This window comes from Oncorhynchus masou, unplaced genomic scaffold, assembly GCF_036934945.1.
Source record: "Oncorhynchus masou masou isolate Uvic2021 unplaced genomic scaffold, UVic_Omas_1.1 unplaced_scaffold_722, whole genome shotgun sequence".
NCBI lineage: Eukaryota > Metazoa > Chordata > Actinopteri > Salmoniformes > Salmonidae > Oncorhynchus > Oncorhynchus masou.
Genome location: NW_027013670.1, coordinates 5,468 through 24,208, shown reverse-complemented (window position 1 = coordinate 24,208; position 18,741 = coordinate 5,468). Strand labels below are relative to the sequence as shown.

General features: G+C 47.6%; 1 protein-coding gene across 1 annotated transcript; it reads right to left on the bottom strand.

Annotated features, from left to right (window-relative positions):
• Nucleotides 1-4,205: 4,205 nt before the first annotated feature.
• Nucleotides 4,206-14,323, bottom strand: LOC135537187 (RNA-binding protein 25-like; the record flags this gene model as incomplete). Its single annotated transcript, XM_064963386.1, has 7 exons — nt 4,206-4,439; nt 4,770-4,817; nt 5,720-5,818; nt 6,821-7,131; nt 11,125-11,623; nt 12,278-12,428; nt 14,208-14,323. Coding segments are annotated over 7 exons (1,317 nt in total), but the record flags the coding sequence as incomplete, so codon positions are not given.
• Between the last annotated feature and the right edge of the window lie 4,418 nt (nt 14,324-18,741).

The window sequence follows — 18,741 nt, the reverse complement described above, 5'->3', positions numbered from 1 at the left end:
CGGGGGGGGGGTCTCTAGTCCCCGTAGATAGGGTTTAAACACCCCGTGATCTCTAGTTCCCATAGACAGGGTTTAAACACCTCGTGATCTCTAGTCCCCGTAGATAGGGTTTAAACACCGTGGTCTCTAGTCCCCGTAGATAGGGTTTAAACACCTCGTGATCTCTAGTCCCCGTAGATAGGGTTTAAACACCTCGTGATCTCTAGTCCCCGTAGTTAGGGTTTAAACACCGTGATCTCTAGTCCCCGTAGATAGGGTTTAAACACCTCGTGATCTCTAGTCCCCGTAGATAGGGTTTAAACACCTCGTGATCTCTAGTCCCCGTAGATAGGGTTTAAACACCGTGGTCTCTAGTCCCCGTAGTTAGGGTTTAAACACCTCGTGATCTCTAGTCCCCGTAGATAGGGTTTAAACACTGGTCTCTAGTCCCCGTAGATAGGGTTTAAACACCTCGTGATCTCTAGTCCCCGTAGATAGGGTTTAAACACCTCGTGATCTCTAGTCCCCGTAGTTAGGGTTTAAACACCGTGATCTCTAGTCCCCGTAGATAGGGTTTAAACACCTCGTGATCTCTAGTCCCCGTAGTTAGGGTTTAAACACCGTGATCTCTAGTCCCCGTAGATAGGGTTTAAACACCTCGTGATCTCTAGTCCCCGTAGTTAGGGTTTAAACACCGTGATCTCTAGTCCCCGTAGATAGGGTTTAAACACCGTGATCTCTAGTCCCCGTAGATAGGGTTTAAACACCGTGATCTCTAGTCCCCGTAGATAGGGTTTAAACACCGTGATCTCTAGTCCCCGTAGATAGGGTTTAAACACCACGTGATCTCTAGTCCCCGTAGTTAGGGTTTAAACACCGTGATCTCTAGTCCCCGTAGATAGGGTTTAAACACCTTGTGATCTCTAGTCCCCGTAGATAGGGTTTAAACACCTCGTGATCTCTAGTCCCCGTAGATAGGGTTTAAACACCTCGTGATCTCTAGTCCCCGTAGATAGGGTTTAAACACCTCGTGATCTCTAGTCCCCGTAGATAGGGTTTAAACACAGTGATCTCTAGTCCCCGTAGATAGGGTTTAAACACCGTGATCTCTAGTCCCCGTAGATAGGGTTTAAACACCGTGATCTTCATTCTCAAACAGTCATGAAATAACGCTGCATTTGAATCATCACAGAAGAGACTTCAGATCTTCAGAGGCGTAATTTCTCCTATAGAGCTCCATTTTTATGGAACGGTCTGCCTACCCATGTCAGAGACGCAAACTAGGTCTCAACCTTTAAGTCTTTACTGAAGACTCATCTCTTCAGTGGGTCATATGATTGAGTGTAGTCTGGCCCAGGAGTGGGAAGGTGAACGGAAAGGCTCTGGAGCAACGAACCACCCTTGCTGTCTCTGCCTGGCCAGTTCCCCTCTTTCCACTGGGATTCTCTGCCTCTAACCCTATTACAGGGGCTGAGTCACTGGCTTACTGGGGCTCTCTCATGCCGTCCCTGGAAGGGGTGCGTCACCTGAGTGGGTTGATTCACTGATGTGGTCATCCTGTCTGGGTTGGCGCCCCCCCTTGGGTTGTGCCATGGCGGAGATCTTTGTGGGCTATACTCAGCCTTGTCTCAGGATGGTAAGTTGGTGGTTGAAGATATCCCTCTAGTGGTGTGGGGTACGTAACTAGGGTATTGGAGTAATATTGGGTACGTAACTAGGGTATTGGAGTAATTAAGAGTACGTAACTAGGGTATTGGAGTCATTAAGGGTACGTAACTAGGGTATTGGAAGTCATTAAGAGTACGTAACTAGGGTATTGGTGTCATTAAGGGTACGTAACTAGGGTATTGGAGTCATTAAGGGTACGTAACTAGGGTATTGGAAGTCATTAAGAGTACGTAACTAGGGTATTGGTGTCATTAAGGGTACGTAACTAGGGTATTGGGAGTCATTAAGGGTACGTAACTAGGGTATTGGAGTCATTAAGAGTACATAACTAGGGTATTGAAGTCATTAAGAGTACGTAACTAGGGTATTGGAAGTCATTAAGAGTACGTAACTAGGGTATTGGAGTAATTAAGGGTACGTAACTAGGGTATTGGGAGTCATTAAGGGTACGTAACTAGGGTATTGGAGTCATTAAGGGTGCGCAACTAGGGTATTGGAGTCATTAAGGGTACGTAACTAGGGTATTGGAGTCATTAAGGGTACGTAACTAGGGTATTGGAGTCATTAAGGGTACGTAACTAGGGTATTGGGAGTCATTAAGGGTACGTAACTAGGGTATTGGGAGTCATTAAGGGTACGTAACTAGGGTATTGGAAGTCATTAAGAGTACGTAACTAGGGTATTGGTGTAATGTTACGAGGTTCATTCCCAACTCTATCCTTTAGTGAAAAACAGAAAACGAAATAATTACTTCCAGTAATTGACTTCTTATTTCTACATGTTCAGTTTGAACAAAAAAATGCACCACTTCATTTTTTTTTGTGTTTTTTTTTTAAAAGCTTCTTTAATTTCATCATTAGATCACACAGTGGAGCGAATCCTCCAATCAGACGGTAGCAACGAGATAAGATACCTTCCTGACAATACTAAACCAGCCCAACGTGTCAGCGATACGCAGCGGAGCAAATCATTATGGATAAAAACACACAGCTGAGCTGGCTTTGACAGGCTCTCTCTCACACCAGCTTAGAAACAAACTATTTGGATACCATGCAGTAAGCTTGTGGGCACTTTCACATTCAACACAGTCAAGCTCTCTCTTGCAGACACACACACACACACACACACACAGACAGCAGCTGTTGTTCTTTACTGATGGAATGGGGTTTTGGGGAGCGGTAGAGGGGGGGTGGTAGAGGGGTTTGGTGCGTGGTAGGGGGTTTGGTGCGTGGTAGAGGGGGATGAGTGGTAGAGGGGGTTTGGTGCGTGGTAGAGGGGGGTACGTGGTAGGGGGTTTGGTGCGTGGTAGAGGGGGATGAGTGGTAGAGGGGTTTGGTGCGTGGTAGAGGGGTTTGGTACGTGGTAGGGGGTTTGGTGCGTGGTAGAGGGGGATGAGTGGTAGAGGGGGTTTGGTGCGTGGTAGAGGGGGATGAGTGGTAGAGGGGGTTTGGTGCGTGGAAGAGGGGGTTTGGTGCGTGGTAGAGGGGGTTTGGTGCGTGGTAGAGGGGGATGAGTGGTAGAGGGGTTTGGTGCGTGGTAGAGGGGGATGAGTGGTAGAGGGGGTTTGGTGCGTGGTAGGGGGTTTGGTGCGTGGTAGAGGGGGTTGGTGCGTGGTAGGGGGGTTTGGTGCGTGGTAGAGGGGTTTGGTGCGTGGTGGAGGGGTTTGGTGCGTGGTGGAGGGGGTTTGGTGCGTGGTAGAGGGGGAGAGTGAGCAGAGGGGGATGAGTGGTAGAGGGGTTTGGTGCGTGGTGGAGGGGGTTGGTGCGTGGTAGAGGGGGATGAGTGGTAGAGGGGTTTGGTGCGTGGTAGAGGGGGTTTGGTGTATGGTAGAGGGGGATGAGTGGTAGAGGGGGTTTGGTGCGTGGTAGGGGGTTTGGTGCGGTGTAGGGTGGGCTTGGTGCGTGGTAGAGGGGGATGAGTGGTAGGGGGTTTGGTGCGTGGTAGAGGGGTTTGGTGCGTGGTAGAGGGGGATGAGTGGTAGGGGGGTTTGGTGCGTGGTAGAGGGGTTTGGTGCATGGTGGAGGTGCGTAGTAGAGGGGGGTACTTGGTAAGGGGGGTTGGGGAGGGATAGAGTGGGGGTTGGGGAGGGATAGAGTGGGGGTGTGGGAGCGTAGAGAGGGGGTGGGAGCGTAGAGAGGGGGTGTGGGAGCGGTAGAGAGGGGGTGTGGGAGCGGTAGAGAGGGGGTGTGGGAGCGTAGAGAGGGGGTGTGGGAGCGGTAGAGAGGGGGTGTGGGAGCGTAGAGAGGGGGTGTGGGAGCGTAGAGAGGGGGTGTGGGAGCATAGAGAGGGGGTGTGGAGCGTAGAGAGGGGGTGGGAGCGGTAGAGGGTGGTTGAGGACTGGTAACAGGCCCATGTTCATAGTCTCGACACCCTAGTGAGTGAGAGGTGTCCGTGTGATCAGTCGATTAGTCAGAGACATAAAGACACATGAAGCCAGAGGGAAAAAAACTGTCCCTGACAGCAGTAATACTGTAGTAGTACTAGATAGTAATACTGTAGTAGTACTAGATAGTACTAGATAGTACTAGATAGTAGTACTGTAGTAGTACTAGATAGTAGTACTGTAGTAGTACTAGATAGTAGTACTGTAGTAGTACTAGATAGTAGTACTGTAGTAGTACTAGATAGTAGTACTGTAGTAGTACTAGATAGTAGTACTGTAGTAGTACTAGATAGTAGTACTGTAGTGGTACTAGTCTTCATTTCCCCAGACCAATCTTCTTGGCCTCCGTTTCGTAGATCAACAGCCTCCACATTTTAACTATGAACACCTCGGCCTCTTCGTCCAGAACCTGCAGGTACAATACATCAGTCAGTCAGTCAGTTAGTTAGTGATCTTGTCTCTTAACGCTTTTATAACCAACTCAAATGTAGGATTTACATATCATTTTTACATTTCACGTTAGTCCTTCAGCAGACTCTTATCCAGAGCGACTAACAGTCGAAAGTGCAGTCATCTTAAAAATAACTGAGGTGAGACAACGGCACATCCCAGTCGTAGAAAGTCTGAGCGAGTGGAACAAGCTAGAAGTAGCTCCTGCGTGTGAACATACGATTACTATTACTGGTTCAGCCTTGAAGATCGTTCCAGTTGTGTAATGATTGGCTAATGATCTACTCACCATGGCAACATCATCCAAGATCCCCTGCGGTGTGCCGTGAGACATGACCTTCGGGAGATAACATAGACATCACACCGTGAGACAAGACCAGTACAGCAGTGAGTCATTTAGCAGACTCTCTGATCCAGAGCCACTACAGTAGTGAGTCATTTAGCAGACTCTCTGATCCATAGCCACTACAGTAGTGAGTCATTTAGATCCATCCAGAGCCACTACAGTAGTGAGTCATTTAACAGACTCTCTGATCCAGAGCCACTACAGTAGTGAGTCATTTAACAGACTCTCTGATCCAGAGCCACTACAGTAGTGAGTCATTTAACAGACTCTCTGATCCAGATCACTACAGTAGTGAGTCATTTAAGAGCCACTGTAGTGAGTCTTTAACTGATCCAGAGGCCACTACAGTAGTGAGTCATTTAGCAGACTCTCTGATCCAAGGCCACTACAGTAGTGAGTCATTTAGCAGACTCTCTGATCAAGGCCACTAGTAGTGAGTCATTTAACAGACTCTCTGATCCAGAGCCACTACAGTAGTGAGTCATTTAGCAGACTCTCTGATCCAAGGCCACTACTCTTTAGCAGACTCTCTGATCCAGAGCCACTACAGTAGTGAGTCATTTAGCAGACTCTCTGATCTAGAGCCACTACAGAGTGAGTCATTTAACAGACTCTCTGATCCAGAGCCACTACAGTAGTGAGTCATTTAGAGACTCTCTGATCCAGAGACACTACAGTAGTGAGTCATTTAACAGACTCTGATCCAGAGCAACTACAGTAGTGAGTCATTTAGCAGACTCTCTGATCCAGAGCCACTACAGTAGTGAGTCATTTAGCAGACTCTCTGATCCAGAGCCACTACAGTAGTGAGTCATTTAACAGACTCTCTTATCCAGTGAGTCATTTAACAGACTCTCTGAGCCGATTACAGTTAGTGCAGAAAGACGACTCACCTTCGAACAGACAAAGTCGACTAGCGTAGCTTCCTCCTCTCCGATGTACTCTATAATCTTCTTGTTGATCCACGGTCTGATGCGACGGTCCATCAGAGTCTGAGGGGAAGAACAAAAGGTGGCAAATTTGGTGTTTTAAAAGAGACACGGGAACGGCAGTCCCAACCCCGACAACTTTTAAATATAAATACACACACACGGCCAAATTCATACCGGCGCGATTAAACGGTTAGCCGCGGCGCCTCAGAAATGTAAAAGGAAGAGAGCACATCTCCAACAAGATTCCCCGGGACAAGATGGACAAAAAACTACAAAATGAAAAGAGGCTCATTTGTGGCTCATTCCGACTGCATCCGAACTCTAATTTACAAAACGAGACATTTTAAAAACGAAACGAGACATTTTATTCCAGACCTCGAGACGACTAAGTATAAATCCACTCCTACAAAGCTAATAGAGATTATAACACAACATTCAGGTTCTACTTCTCTATCGAACAAGTTGAGTCGACAAAAACATGTTTACAATAGTGGTGGTATATGTCCCCCACTGGTGGAGTCTCCTCCTCGCTAAACATTGCATCTTTATTGCTAGGCAGGAAACTAAAGTTGATACGGACAACAATCTGTTCCTTCTCCCTTAAACTTGACCTGACCTCGACCCGCCCCTCTTCATCACTAATCCACGACTCTCTCCCCTTATCAATGCCTGCCACATGTGATCGTCCTCTCTAACACTCACTACATCCCAAGCTTAATTGCACACACTATATACCTTCCTCCTACAGATACCCCATTACCCTCTGGTGTGGACACACTAAACCACAGCACTCAATAATTCAATAGAATACCTGATAATTAACCCTATTTCAAGTTTAGGAGTTAGAATCCATCACTCTATATTTAGAGAAGAGAGCTCTAGCCTGGGTACCAGTCTGTTTGTGCTATCATCTATTGGGAGTTTAAATGAAAAACAGATCAGGGACCAGGCTAGAAGAGCTCATCCTTAATGAGTCCACAGCAGTCTGTTTGATGTAAATCTCAGTGATCTATCCATAAGACCAGGTCCTATAGTCTCTCCACAACCCCTCGTCATCCTTACCGAGTCCACAGCAGTCCAGTCCAGAGGGTAGTTGAACAGATCCGGTCTGGCCGTCGGGATCTTCTCAATGAGACTCCTGATGTGTTTCCGCTTCTCCTCGGTGTTTTGTCCTCCCTTCCCTCCAGGTACCTCGGCCCCGTCCAGACCCAAGCTCTTATCATCCTCACCGTAGTCCAGCGGAACCAGCTTACGTTTACGAGGCGCCTCGTCGGCCTCCTCCTCTCCGAACTTGTTGAAGACGCTGTCGACGTTGGCCAGCTTCTTACGTTTACTCCCCGTGTGGATCTGATGGCTGGGGCTGGCGCCGGCTCCTGGGGACGGGAGAGGGGGAACAAGAGAGAAACAGTGGGTTATACTGGGGAAGGAGAGAGAGCGAGAGAGCGAGCGAGCGAGAGAGGGAAGGAGAGAGAGCGAGCGAGAGAGGGAAGGAGAGAGAGCGAGCGAGGGAAGGAGAGAGAGCGAGCGAGGGAAGGAGAGAGAGCGAGCGAGGAAGGAGAGAGAGCGAGGAAGAGAGCGAGGGAAGGAGAGAGAGCGAGCGAGGAAGGAGAGAGCGAGCGAGCGAGGAAGGAGAGCGAGCGAGAGAGGGAAGGAGAGAGAGCGAGCGAGAGAGGGAAGGAGAGAGAGCGAGCGAGAGAGGGAAGGAGAGAGAGCGCGAGAGAGGGAAGGAGAGAGAGCGAGAGAGGGAAGGAGAGAGAGCGAGAGAGGGAAGGAGAGAGAGCGAGAGAGGGAAGGAGAGAGGGGAAGGAGAGCGAGCGAGAGCGGGAAGGAGAGCGAGCGAGAGCGGGAAGGAGAGCGAGCGAGAGCGGGAAGGAGAGAGAGCGAGAGAGGGAAGGAGAGAGAGCGAGAGAGGGAAGGAGAGAGAGCGAGAAAGGGAAGGAGAGCGAGCGAGAGAGGGAAGGAGAGCGAGCGAGAGAGGGAAGGAGAGCGAGCGAGAGAGGGAAGGAGAGAGAGCGAGAGCGGGAAGGAGAGCGAGAGCGGGAAGGAGAGCGAGAGCGGGAAGGAGAGCGAGAGCGGGAAGGAGAGCGAGAGCGGGAAGGAGAGCGAGAGCGGGAAGGAGAGCGAGAGAGGGAAGGAGAGCGAGAAGGAGAGCGAGAGAGGGAAGGAGAGAGAGCGAGAGAGGGAAGGAGAGAGAGCGAGAGCGGGAAGGAGAGCGAGAGCGGGAAGGAGAGCGAGAGAGGGAAGCAGAGCGAGAGCGAGAAGGAAGGAGAGCGAGAGAGGGAAGGAAGGAGAGCGAGAGAGGGAAGGAAGGAGAGCGAGAGAGGGAAGGAAGGAGAGCGAGAGAGGGAGGGAAGGAGAGCGAGAGAGGGAAGGAGAGCGAGAGAGGGAAGGAGAGCGAGAGAGGGAAGGAGAGCGAGAGAGGGAAGGAGAGCGAGAGAGGGAAGGAGAGCGAGAGAGGGAAGGAGAGCGAGAGAGGGAAGGAGAGCGAGAGAGGGAAGGAGAGCGAGAGAGGGAAGGAGAGCGAGAGAGGGAAGGAGAGCGAGAGAGGGAAGGAGAGCGGGAAGGAGAGCGAGAGCGGGAAGGAGAACGAGAGCGGGAAGGAGAACGAGAGCGGGAAGGAGAACGAGAGCGGGAAGGAGAACGAGAGCGGGAAGGAGAACGAGAGCGGGAAGGAGAACGAGAGCGGGAAGGAGAACGAGAGCGGGAAGGAGAACGAGAGCGGGAAGGAGAACGAGAGCGGGAAGGAGAACGAGAGCGGGAAGGAGAACGAGAGCGGGAAGGAGAACGAGAGGGAAGGAGAGCGAGAGAGGGAAGGAGAGCGAGAGAGAGAGAGAGAGAGGGAAGGAGAACGAGAGAGAGAGAGATAGAGAGAGAGAGAGAGGGAAGGAGAGCGAGAGAGAGACGGAATGAAAGTGTGTTATAGTGAATGAAGGGCCAAATCGATAAGGCCAGGCTGAGAAATGAAGATGACAACTATTAACTTTTAAATCTATTAGAAGAAAAGTGATGTATCCTTTAACATAAAATGTTCAACTTCTTCAGAAAGTTGTCACACCACTTGACTTTTTCCACATTTTGTTGTGTTACAGCTTGAAATTAAAGATCGGGTCACACACACACACACACACACACACACACACACACACACACACACACACACACACACACGACCCCATAACGTCAAAGTCTAATTATGTTTTCAGAAATACTTTACAAATGAAAAGCCGAAATGTCTTGAGTCAATAAGTATTCAACCCCTTTTGTTATGGCAAAAGCCTAAATAAATTCAGGAGTAGAAATCTCCTTAATGTGATCACTAAGTTGGAGCATGGACAGCGTATGCAATAAGTGTGTTTGACATGATTTTTGAATGACTACCTCATCTCTGTACCCCACATATACAATTGTGGCGAAATGAATCACCGTGCGTTGACACTTTGGCATCAGTGGTCGGGAAGGAGGGGGAAAAAGACCGCTCCTTTGGCAGTACGACAGTTTGTGCAACTCTGTAGAAGTTGTTTTATTTATTTTACCTTTATTTTACTAGGCAAGTCAGTTAAGAACAAATTCTTATGTTCAATGACGGCCTAGGAACAGTGGGTTAACTGCCTGTTCAGGGGCAGAACAACAGATTTGTACCTTGTCAGCTCAGGGATTTGAACTTGCAAGTTCTTCAAAGGTAAATGATTTTATTTGAATGCTTTTCTTCTTTTTGTGAAAATGTTGCTGGCTGAATTCTAGGCTTATAGCTATGCTACCTATCAATACTCTTACACAAATGCTTGTTTAGCTATGGTTGAAAAGCATATTTTGAAAATCTGAGATGACAGTGTTGTTAACAAAAGTCTAAGCTTGAAAGCAAATATATTTATTTCATTTTATTTGCGATTTTCATGAATAGTTAACGTTGCGTTATGCTAATGAGCTTGAGGCTATAAATAGGATCCCGGATCTAGGATTGCTCGTCGCATGAAGTTAAGCGAACGCAGTAAGCCAAGGTAAGTTGCTAGCTAGCATTAAATGTATCTTATAAAAAAAACAATCATAATCACTAGTTAACTACACATGGTTGATGACATTACTAGATTTATCTAGCGTGTCCTGAGTTGCATATAATCTGACTGAGCATACAAGTATCTAAGTATCTGACTGAGCGGTGGTAGGCAGAAGCAGGCGCTGTAAACATTCATTCAAACAGCACTTTAGTGTGTTTTGCCAGCAGCTCTTCGTTGTGCGTCAAGCATTGGGCTGTTTAAGCCTATCAACTCCCGAGATGAGGCTGGTGTAACCAAAGTGAAATGGCTAGCTAGTTAGCGCGCGCTAATAGCGTTTCAAACGTCACTTGCTCTGAGGCTTGGAGTAGTTGTTCCCCTTGCTCTGCATGGGTAACGCTGCTTCGAGGGTGGCTGTTGTCGATGTGTTCCTGGTTCGAGCCCAGGTAGGAGCGAGGTGAGGGACGGAAGCTATACTGTTACACTGGCAATACTAAAGTGCCTATAAGAACATCCAATAGTCAAAGGAATATGAAATACATTTACATTTACATTTAAGTCATTACCTTGCTGTAATAGATTTCCATTACAATCACCAAAGAGCCATTTCTCAAGGAAGAATTTAGCTCGGACTGTCTGGGAGTGGTCTGAGTGGGTGGAGGAATACTGGAAACTAGTTGTTATTGGCAGAGAGGTTTGGAACTCTGTCATTGGTCTATTAACCAATTTACCGCATGGTGATCAAATCAAATTTATTTATTTTATATAGCCCTTCGTACATCAGCTGATGTCTCAAAGTGCTGTACAGAAATGTAGTATAGGCTTTGACAGCAGCTACAGGTCTGGCCCAGTCGGACCAGTTCTACCCGGCCCGGTCGGACCAGTTCTACCCGGCCCGGTCGGGACCAGTTCTACCCGCCCGGGTCGGACCAGTTCTACCCGGCCCGGTCGGACCAGTTCTACCCGGCCCGGTCGGACCAGTTCTACCCGCCCGGGTCGGACCAGTTCTACCCGGCCCGGTCGGACCAGTTCTACCCGGCCCGGTCGGACCAGTTCTACCCGGCCCGGTCGGACCAGTTCTACCCGGCCCAGTCAGACCAGTTCTACCCGGCCCGGTCGGACCAGTTCTACCCGGCCCAGTCAGACCAGTTCTACCCGGCCCAGTCAGACCAGTTCTACCCGGCCCACAGTTCTACCCGGCCCACAGTTCTACCCGGCCCAGTCAGACCAGTTCTACCCGGCCCACAGTTCTACCCGGCCCAGTCAGACCAGTTCTACCCGGCCCAGTCAGACCAGTTCTACCCGGCCCACAGTTCTACCCGGCCCACAGTTCTACCCGGCCCAGTCAGACCAGTCAGACCAGTTCTAACTCACCCAGTTTGAGGCTGAGCCCAATCCTGGGCCGGTGTTCATCTGTGGGCTGGGCGTCTGGAGAGTTCTCATGAGGGATGATGATGCCACATGGAGACTCGTTGCCAGGGGAGTTGGGCGTGGCGCCGCCGCTGCCCGACGACACAGAGGGCGCCGACGTGATTGGCCGCAGTGTGGGCTTGAGGTGTGGGTGTGTCCTGGCGTCTGACGAGTCGTCTCCGTCACGATCGTCAAGCTCCTCTCCATCCTCCACGTCGTCGTCTGATTGGGACTGAGGGTGTTCGGGAGGAGGCCTGTCTGCCCCTCCTCCTCCTCTCCTGTCCCTGTGGTTCTCCCTCTCTCGGTGCTCCCTCTCTCGGTGCTCCCTCTCTCGGTGCTCCTTCTCTCGGTGCTCCCTCTCTCGGTGCTCCCTGTGCTCCCTCTCCCTGTGTGGTTTCTCCTGCTGCACCTCCTCCTCCGGCTTCACTGGGGGCTGCCGCCTCCGCTCTGCCTCCTCCTCCATCTTGGTTTAAAATCAAATCACAATTTATTTAAAGTCTCAACACACTTTTACAAATGAAAATAAAGAAAAACAAAATGTCATGAATGTGCCTTGTTGATTAGTGTGTATTGTCCCCATTTGACAGGTACAATACACACTGATCAACATTTCTCATTTCTGTTATTGTAGGAGGGAGACAGACAGGAGAGAGACAGACACGAGGCACACGAGAGAGAGACAGACAGGAGACACACGAGACAGACAGGAGACACACGAGGCAGACAGGAGACACACGAGGCAGACAGGAGACACACGAGGCAGACAGGAGACACACGAGGCAGACAGGAGACACACGAGGCAGACAGGAGACACACGAGGCAGACAGGAGACACACGAGGCAGACAGGAGACACACGAGGCACATATAGGAGGCTGGTCATTTAGGAGCTCCACAACAGACAGACAGACAGACAGGCCCTCTGCAGCTCCTGTTCTACAACAGACAGACAGACAGACAGACAGACAGACAGACAGACAGGCCCTCTACAGCTCCTGTTCCACAACAGACAGACAGACAGGCCCTCTGCAGCTCCTGTTCCACAACAGACAGACAGACAGACAGACAGACAGACCCTCTACAGCTCCTGTTCCACAACAGACAGACAGACAGACATACCCTCTGCAGCTCGGCCTCAGGGTCTGGGTGTCCCTCAGCTAACAATCTCTGTCTGATCTGATCATGCTCTTCCTTCTCCCTCTTCCGGTCTCTATCATCCAGCTCCGTCTCCTTCTCACGGTCTCTCAGTCGTTTCTGTAATGCACTACCCCTGAGGGGAGGGGGACAGAGAGACAGTCAGTCATTCAGATTAACACTACAGACCTGGGTTCAAATACTATTTGTAATCATTCAAATACATAGCATTTGCTTTAGGCTGCCTATAGCGCCACATGGGCGGGGTTTGCTATTTTTGAGCTTATGAAATGATTTAAAAATAGTGTCATCTCACCTGTAGTATTTGGACTCATCTCACCTGTAGTATTTTTGACTCATCTCACCTGTAGTATTTTTGACTCATCTCACCTGTAGTATTTTTGACTCATCTCACCTGTAGTATTTTTGACTCATCTCACCTGTAGTATTTTTGACTCATCTCACCTGCAGTATTTCTGACTCATCTCACCTGCAGTATTTCTGACTCATCTCACCTGTAGTATTTGGACTCATCTCACCTGTAGTATTTGGACTCATCTCACCTGTAGTATTTGGACTCATCTCACCTGTAGTATTTGGACTCATCTCACCTGTAGTATTTGGACTCATCTCACCTGTAGTATTTTTGGACTCATCTCACCTGTAGTATTTTTGGACTCATCTCACCTGTAGTATTTTTGACTCATCTCACCTGTAGTATTTTTGACTCATCTCACCTGTAGTATTTTTGACTCATCTCACCTGTAGTATTTGGACTCATCTCACCTGTAGTATTTGGACTCATCTCACCTGTAGTATTTGGACTCATCTCACCTGTAGTATTTGGACTCATCTCACCTGTAGTATTTGGACTCATCTCACCTGTAGTATTTGGACTCATCTCTGTTATAAACGGTGTCATCTCACCTGTAGTATTTGGACTCATCTCACCTGTAGTATTTGGACTCATCTCACCTGTAGTATTTTTGACTCATCTCACCTGTAGTATTTGGACTCATCTCACCTGTAGTATTTGGACTCATCTCACCTGTAGTATTTGGACTCATCTCACCTGTAGTATTTGGACTCATCTCACCTGTAGTATTTTTGACTCATCTCACCTGTAGTATTTTGACTCATCTCACCTGTAGTATTTTGACTCATCTCACCTGTAGTATTTTTGACTCATCTCACCTGTAGTATTTTTGACTCATCTCACCTGTAGTATTTTTGACTCATCTCACCTGTAGTATTTTTGACTCATCTCACCTGTAGTATTTTTGACTCATCTCACCTGTAGTATTTGGACTCATCTCACCTGTAGTATTTGGACTCATCTCACCTGTAGTATTTGGACTCATCTCTGTTATAAACGGTGTCATCTCACCTGTAGTATTTGGACTCATCTCACCTGTAGTATTTGGACTCATCTCACCTGTAGTATTTGGACTCATCTCACCTGTAGTATTTGGACTCATCTCACCTGTAGTATTTGGACTCATCTCTGTTATAAACGGTGTCATCTCACCTGTAGTATTTGGACACATCTCACCTGTAGTATTTGGACTCATCTCACCTGTAGTATTTTTGACTCATCTCACCTGTAGTATTTGGACTCATCTCACCTGTAGTATTTGGACTCATCTCACCTGTAGTATTTGGACACATCTCACCTGTAGTATTTGGACTCATCTCACCTGTAGTATTTGGACTCATCTCACCTGTAGTATTTGGACTCATCTCACCTGTAGTATTTGGACTCATCTCACCTGTAGTATTTGGACTCATCTCACCTGTAGTATTTGGACTCATCTCACCTGTAGTATTTGGACTCATCTCACCTGTAGTATTTGGACACATCTCACCTGTAGTATTTTTGACTCATCTCACCTGTAGTATTTTTGACTCATCTCACCTGTAGTATTTGGACTCATCTCTGTCATCGTCATAATCTTCCAGGAACTCTTTCAGACGCTTGCCTTCTTTGATCTGGAGGAAGAGGAAGAACACTGGATTACATACTAACTCATACTAAGTCATACTAACTCATACTAAGTCATACTAACTCATACTAAGTCTCCACACATCACAGCTTTCGACAGAATCAGAGGCCAGGACAACGAAACGCATGACATGTACGTGGCATAACTGTCACGTTCGTTAGTATAGACGGACCAAGGCGCAGCGTACGGAGAGTTCCACATTATTTATTAGAGTGAGAAACTTAGAAAAACCAAAACAATAAATGACCCGTGACGACAATGCAGAGCGAATAGGCAACTAAACATAAACAATATCCCATCACCCACAGGTGGAAAAACCTGCTACTTAAGTATGATCCCCAATTAGAGACGACGATAACCAGCGGCCTCTAATTGGGAATCATACAAATCACCAACGTAGAAAATCAAACCTAGAACCCCACATAGAAAATATAAACTAGAACAACCCCCCTCCAAGTCACGCCCTGACCTACTCTACCATAGAAAATATAAACTAGAACACCCCCCCCCCCAAGTCACGCCCTGACCTACTCTACCATAGAAAATATAAACTTGAACAACCCCCCCAAGTCACGCCTGACCTACTCTACCATAGAAAATATAAACTAGAACACCCCCTCCCAGTCACGCCTGACCTACTTTACCATAGAAAATATAAACTAGAACAACCCCCCCAAGTCACTCCCTGACCTACTCTACCATAGAAAATATAAACTAGAACAACCCCCCAAAGTCACGCCCTGACCTACTCTACCATAGAAAATATAAACTAGAACAACCCCTCCAGTCACGCACTGACCTACTCTACCATAGAAAATATAAACTAGAACAACCCCCCAGTCACGCCCTGACCTACTCTACCATAGAAAATATAAACTAGAACACCCCCCCAAGTCACGCCCTGACCTACTCTACCATAGAAAATATAAAACTAGAACAACCCCCCAAGTCACGCCCTGACCTACTTTACCATAGAAAATATAAACTAGAACACCCCCCCCCCCCAAGTCACGCCCTGACCTACTCTACCATAGAAAATATAAACTAGAACAACCCCCAAGTCACGCCCTGACCTACTTTACCATAGAAAATATAAACTAGAACACCCCCCCCCAAGTCACGCCCTGACCTACTCTACCATAGAAAATATAAACTAGAACAACCCCCCAAGTCACACCCTGACCTACTCTACCATAGAAAATATAAACTAGAACAACCCCCCAGTCACGCCTGACCTACTCTACCATAAAAAATATAAACTAGAACAACCCCTCCAAGTCACGCCCTGACCTACTCTACCATAGAAAATATAAACTAGAACAACCCCCAAGTCACGCCCTGACCTACTCTACCATAGAAAATATAAACTAGAACAACCCCCCTCCCAGTCACGCCCTGACCTACGCTACCATAGAAAATATAAACTAGAACAACCCCCCCAGTCACGCCCTGACCTACTCTACCATAGAAAATATAAACTAGAACAACCCCTCCAGTCACGCCCTGACCTACTTTACCATAGAAAATATAAACTAGAACAACCCCCCTCCCAGTCACGCCCTGACCTACTCTCCCATAGAAAATATAAACTCGAACAACCCCCAAGTCACGCCCTGACCTACTCTACCATAGAAAATATAAACTCGAACAACCCCCCCAAGTCACGCCCTGACCTACTCTACCATAGAAAATATAAACTAGAACAACCCCCAGTCACGCCCTGACCTACTCTACCATAGAAAATATAAACTAGAACAACCCCCCCAGTCACGCCTGACCTACTCTACCATAGAAAATATAAACTAGAACAACCCCCCAGTCACGCCCTGACCTACTTTACCATAGAAAATATAAACTAGAACAACCCCCCCAATTCACGCCCTGACCTACTCTAACATAGAAAATATAAACTAGAACAACCCCCTCCAAGTCACGCCCTGACCTACTCTACCATAGAAAATATAAACTAGAACAACCCCCCAAGTCACGCCTGACCTACTCTACCATAGAAAATATAAACTAGAACAACCCCCATCCAAGTCACGCCTGACCTACTCTACCATAGAAAATATAAACTAGAACAACCCCCATCCAAGTCACGCCCTGACCTACTCTACCATAGAAAATATAAACTAGAACAACCCCCCCAGTCACGCCCTGACCTACTCTACCATAGAAAATATAAACTAGAACAACCCCCTCCCAGTCACGCCCCCTGACCTACGCTACCATAGAAAATATAAACTAGAACAACCCCCCAGTCACGCCCTGACCTACTCTAACATAGAAAATATAAACTAGAACAACCCCCCCAAATCACGCCCTGACCTACTCTAACATAGAAAATATAAACTAGAACAACCCCCCTCCAAGTCACGCCCTGACCTACTCTACCATAGAAAATATAAACTAGAACAACCCCCCCAAGTCACGCCCTGACCTACTCTACCATAGAAAATATAAACTAGAACAACCCCCATCCAAGTCACGCCCTGACCTACTCTACCATAGAAAATATAAACTAGAACAACCCCCATCCAAGTCACGCCCTGACCTACTCTACCATAGAAAATATAAACTAGAACAACCCCCCCAGTCACGCCCTGACCTACTCTACCATAGAAAATATAAACTAGAACAACCCCCCAAGTCACGCCCTGACCTACTCTACCATAGAAAATATAAACTAGAACAACCCCCCCAGTCACGCCCTGACCTACTCTACCATAGAAAATATAAACTAGAACAACCCCTCCAAGTCACGCCCTGACCTACTCTACCATAGAAAATATAAACTAGAACAACCCCAGTCACGCCCTGACCTACTCTACCATAGAAAATATAAACTAGAACAACCCCCTCCCAGTCACGCCCTGACCTACGCTACCATAGAAAATATAAACTAGAACAAGCCCCCAGTCACGCCTGACCTACTCTACCATAGAAAATATAAACTAGAACAACCCTCCAGTCACGCCCTGACCTACTCTACCATAAAAAATATAAACTAGAACAACCCCCCAAGTCACGCCCTGACCTACTCTACCATAGAAAATATAAACTAGAACAACCCCCCAAGTCACGCCCTGACCTACTCTACCATAGAAAATATAAACTAGAACAACCCCCCAGTCACGCCCTGAACTACTCTACCATAGAAAATATAAACTAGAACAACCCCCCAAGTCACGCCCTGACCTACTCTACCATAGAAAATATAAACTAGAACAACCCCCCAAGTCACGCCCTGACCTACTCTACCATAGAAAATATAAACTAGAACAACCCCCCCAGTCACGCCTGACCTACTCTACCATAGAAAATATAAACTAGAACAACCCCCCAGTCACGCCTGACCTACTCTACCATAGAAAATATAAACTAGAACAACCCCCCAAGTCACGCCTGACCTACTCTACCATAGAAAATATAAACTAGAACAACCCCCCCAGTCACGCCCTGACCTACTCTACCATAGAAAATATAAACTAAGAACAACCCCCCAAGTCACGCCCTGACCTACTCTACCATAGAAAATATAAACTAGAACAACCCCCTCCCAGTCACGCCTGACCTACTCTACCATAGAAAATATAAACTAGAACAACCCCCCAGTCACGCCCTGACCTACTCTACCATAGAAAATATAAACTAGAACAACCCCCCCCAGTCACGCCCTGACCTACTTTACCATAGAAAATATAAACTAGAACAACCCCCCAAATCACGCCCTGACCTACTCTAACATAGAAAATATAAACTAGAACAACCCCCTCCAAGTCACGCCCTGACCTACTCTACCATAGAAAATATAAACTAGAACAACCCCCCAAGTCACGCCCTGACCTACTCTACCATAGAAAATATAAACTAGAACAACCCCCCTCCCAGTCACGCCCTGACCTACTCTACCATAGAAAATATAAACTAGAACAACCCCCATCCAAGTCACGCCCTGACCTACTCTACCATAGAAAATATAAACTAGAACAACCCCATCCAAGTCACGCCTGACCTACTCTACCATAGAAAATATAAACTAGAACAACCCCCATCCAAGTCACGCCTGACCTACTCTACCATAGAAAATATAAACTAGAACAACCCCCCCAGTCACGCCTGACCTACTCTACCATAGAAAATATAAACTAGAACAACCCCCCAAGTCACGCCCTGACCTACTCTACCATAGAAAATATAAACTAGAACAACCCCCCCAAGTCACGCCCTGACCTACTCTACCATAGAAAATATAAACTAGAACAACCCCCCCAGTCACGCCCTGACCTACTCTACCATAGAAAATATAAACTAGAACAACCACTCCAAGTCACGCCCTGACCTACTCTACCATAGAAAATATAAACTAGAACAACCCCCCCAGTCACGCCCTGACCTACTCTACCATAGAAAATATAAACTAGAACAACCCCCCTCCCAGTCACG